At 42.8% G+C, this 3,276-nt stretch overlaps 1 protein-coding gene across 3 annotated transcripts in view; it reads right to left on the bottom strand.

Moving 5' to 3' along the window:
* The window catches only part of dachc (dachshund c), a 22,418-nt gene extending 19,489 nt beyond the window's left edge, over positions 1-2,929 (bottom strand). For 2 of the 3 annotated variants that reach the window (XM_035606671.2, XM_035606672.2), the window contains exon 1: positions 2,181-2,928. In XM_035606671.2, the coding sequence (XP_035462564.1) occupies positions 2,181-2,743 (563 nt within the window). In that variant the 5' untranslated portion in view covers positions 2,744-2,928. Of the gene's footprint in view, positions 1-2,180 lie in introns of all 3 variants that reach the window. The other variant, XM_035606673.2, reaches the window with a different exon arrangement.
* Positions 2,930-3,276: the final 347 nt, after the last annotated feature.

The following is a 3,276-nucleotide window of genomic DNA, read 5'->3' as shown; positions in this document are numbered from 1 at the left end:
ACACACACGGAGCTGGAAGCTGATTCTTGCAATAGTTTGTTTCAGTCTGGAGGTTTTACTCAACAAGTCAACGCTTGTCTCAAAGACGAACACCTGGTACTAAAATCCAAACGCAGCTCAAAGATAAAAATAGAGCCGCATTAAAGGACCTGAATGATTTGACCTACACCCAAGAAACATTGAAAATCCCCAGTTAAAAATAGTTTAGACATGCTCAAATCAGTCGGTTGGTGTCTATCGGTTCACATCTTGATGCATCCTCAATCTGCATATAATGGCAGGTGTAAATTGGATCATTCATGCCCCAAGGAGCAGGGATTAACTATCAAACAATATAAATTCCCCAAACTATGGCTAATCCACACTCCTCTGGATTCAAGCCCGGCTGTGAGGAGCATGTGGTCTGCACAACCACAGGCTGAGGCACCAGGAAACCACACATCCCCTCCAATTCATCCCCTTTATCCAAACATCTCGGTGGCGTATTGGATTGATGACCCATGTAGTTGGTCACCATCGGAGTTCTGCAAAACAGCTCATCTACATAATCGCATCATAAACACCGAGAATTCATTTAATCATCTTCTCTGTTCTGATGCTCAGGGCTAAAGAGTGTTGATATGATAAGACAGGGAGTTATTAAGGAAGGAGAGAGAGACGCAGGGAGAGAGAGAGCAAGGGGATCAGGGAGTGAGTGAGTGAGCTTGTCCTGATTTAAGCTGCCGCTTGGGGCCAAATGAAAATTAATTAATTTCTGTGAAGAATCAATTTCTCAGAATGACAGTGTCAGATTCAATGTGTGTATGCGTGTGTGTGTGTGTGTGTGTGTGTGTGTTTAAGAGAGACAGTGAGAGACTGTGTGCATGTCAGAGAGAGAGATCACAGGCTATGATAACATGAAAAACTTTACAAGAGTGTTTTCAAATTAGGATTACTAAAATTCATTATCATCAACACCATCCCCATCATCCTCATCATCATCCTCACCAGTTAAAATAATCATCAGTAACAGGCCTAGCTGCAGTTTTATGTAAATAACAAGGGGGTTACGGGACCTCCAGTCGGTCACGGTCAAATGGATCACAACCTCAAATACAAACTAAACAAAAATCATTCAGGGTGAAAAAAAGTTATGGAATGTCCATTTTCCTCCCACTCGGTTTACATTCCGACTGGAGGACACTGCAACATGCAGATATCACAAGAAGTCCTGCTTTACCACACCTGCTGCACCTGCCGCTGCCTCCACCCCCCACCCCCAAATATATATATATATATATATATACACACACACACACATACACATACACTATATATACATAAACATGTATATACACACATATATATATACAATTTATATACACAGACACATATATATACATATACATATATACACACACACACATACATATATACATATACACACACAAATTGTCTATACACACACACACATATATATATATATATATATACATATACACACACACACACATATTGTCTATACACATATATATATATATACACATATATACATCCATATACATGTATATACACACATATTTTCTATACACATATATATATATATATACATATACATGTATACACACACATATTGTCTATACACACACACACACATATATATATATATATATATATATATACATATACATATACACACACATATTGTCTATACACACATATATATATATACACATATATACATACATATACATGTATACACACACACACACACACATATATATACACATATACATGTATATGCACACATATTGTCTATACACATATATATATACATATAATACATATATACACACATATATATACACACGTATATATATACACATATACACACATATTGTCTACACACACGTACACATATATATATACATATATACATATACATATATACACACACACACATATATATACATATATACACACACATATACATATACATATATACACACACGTACACATATATATATACATATACATGTATAAACACACATATTTTCTATACACATATATATACATATATACACACACACATATGCATATATTTATACATATACATATATACACACACACACATATATATACACATATATATATATAGATATACACATATACACACACGTACACATGAAGACGCCCCTCACCTCGCGTTGGTACAGTCGCTGTACAGTGTGTCGAAGTCCTGCCTGGAGATGAGTTTGCAGCGGTTGACGCCGGGCTGGATGGCCCCGAGCCCCCGCAGCACCCGGACCTGCTCCACGTTGCACACCACGGGGCTGATGTCCAGCCTCTTGAGCTTGGTGTACACGGTGTGCAGCCCGCCGACCAGGTGCTTGAGGAACACGTCGAACGCCTGCGGCAGGCAGATGAGCTCCGTGTCTCGGACCGTGAACGACGCCAGCTTGGCCCCTTTCACCTCCACCAGCCGGCACTCGTTGTTCTGCGGCGTGCTCTCCACGGGCGACGGGGTGGCGTACACGGGCTTGGCGCCGCCGGACGCGGGCGCGCCCCCGGGGTTCGACGGGCTCCCGTTCGCGAGTAAGAGGTCCGCCCGGAACTGGTGGAGCAGCGCCGGGTGCGCCACCGGAGGAGCCGGGGACGAGGCGGCGGAGGCGGCCGCAGGTGGCGGGGAGCTGCTGGCCGGAGAGAGGGACCTCGGAGCGGCGGGGAGCAGAGCCTGAGCAGCCGGAGTGGCCATGGTGGTCATGTCCAAAAAGTTAACTTTAAAACTCAACTATTTCAGAAAGTAAGTTGGCCCAACTAAACCAGCTGCTTTGCGCGAGGGGAGTGCGCATCGGTGGTGTCGAGGAGGAGGAGGAGGAGAGAGGAGGAGGAGGAGAGAGGAGACACACATCACACAGTCGAGAGAACGAGACGAGGACTGTCTCCGGGCTGGAGATGCTCCTGTCACACTCTCGGAGAGGAGGAGCCTGCAGAGGGAGATTCACCCACATCCACTTATGATGAGCCTGAAGATGAAAACACCCTCATCATCTTCTTTACAGCCTTTATGTTTGGAAGCCTCCATGGTACCACTGTAATCTTTACTCTACATGGTTGGGCACTGATATGACTCGATTATTGCAGTTATTTCTCTGCAGTAATCAGGGCAAATATTCATTGTATCCTTTTCTAATTTATGGTCAATATGGAGAAGGCATCGGAGACAAAATGGTGCTTTAGAATAAAATGCAAATCAGAAACTGGAGAATAAAGTTTGTTCATCTCGGGAAAACCTCA

This window comes from Scophthalmus maximus, chromosome 10, assembly GCF_022379125.1.
Source record: "Scophthalmus maximus strain ysfricsl-2021 chromosome 10, ASM2237912v1, whole genome shotgun sequence".
NCBI classification, from domain to species: Eukaryota; Metazoa; Chordata; class Actinopteri; order Pleuronectiformes; family Scophthalmidae; genus Scophthalmus; species Scophthalmus maximus.
The sequence above is the reverse complement of the archived record's forward strand: the minus strand, read 5'-3'. Positions and strand labels throughout refer to the sequence as shown.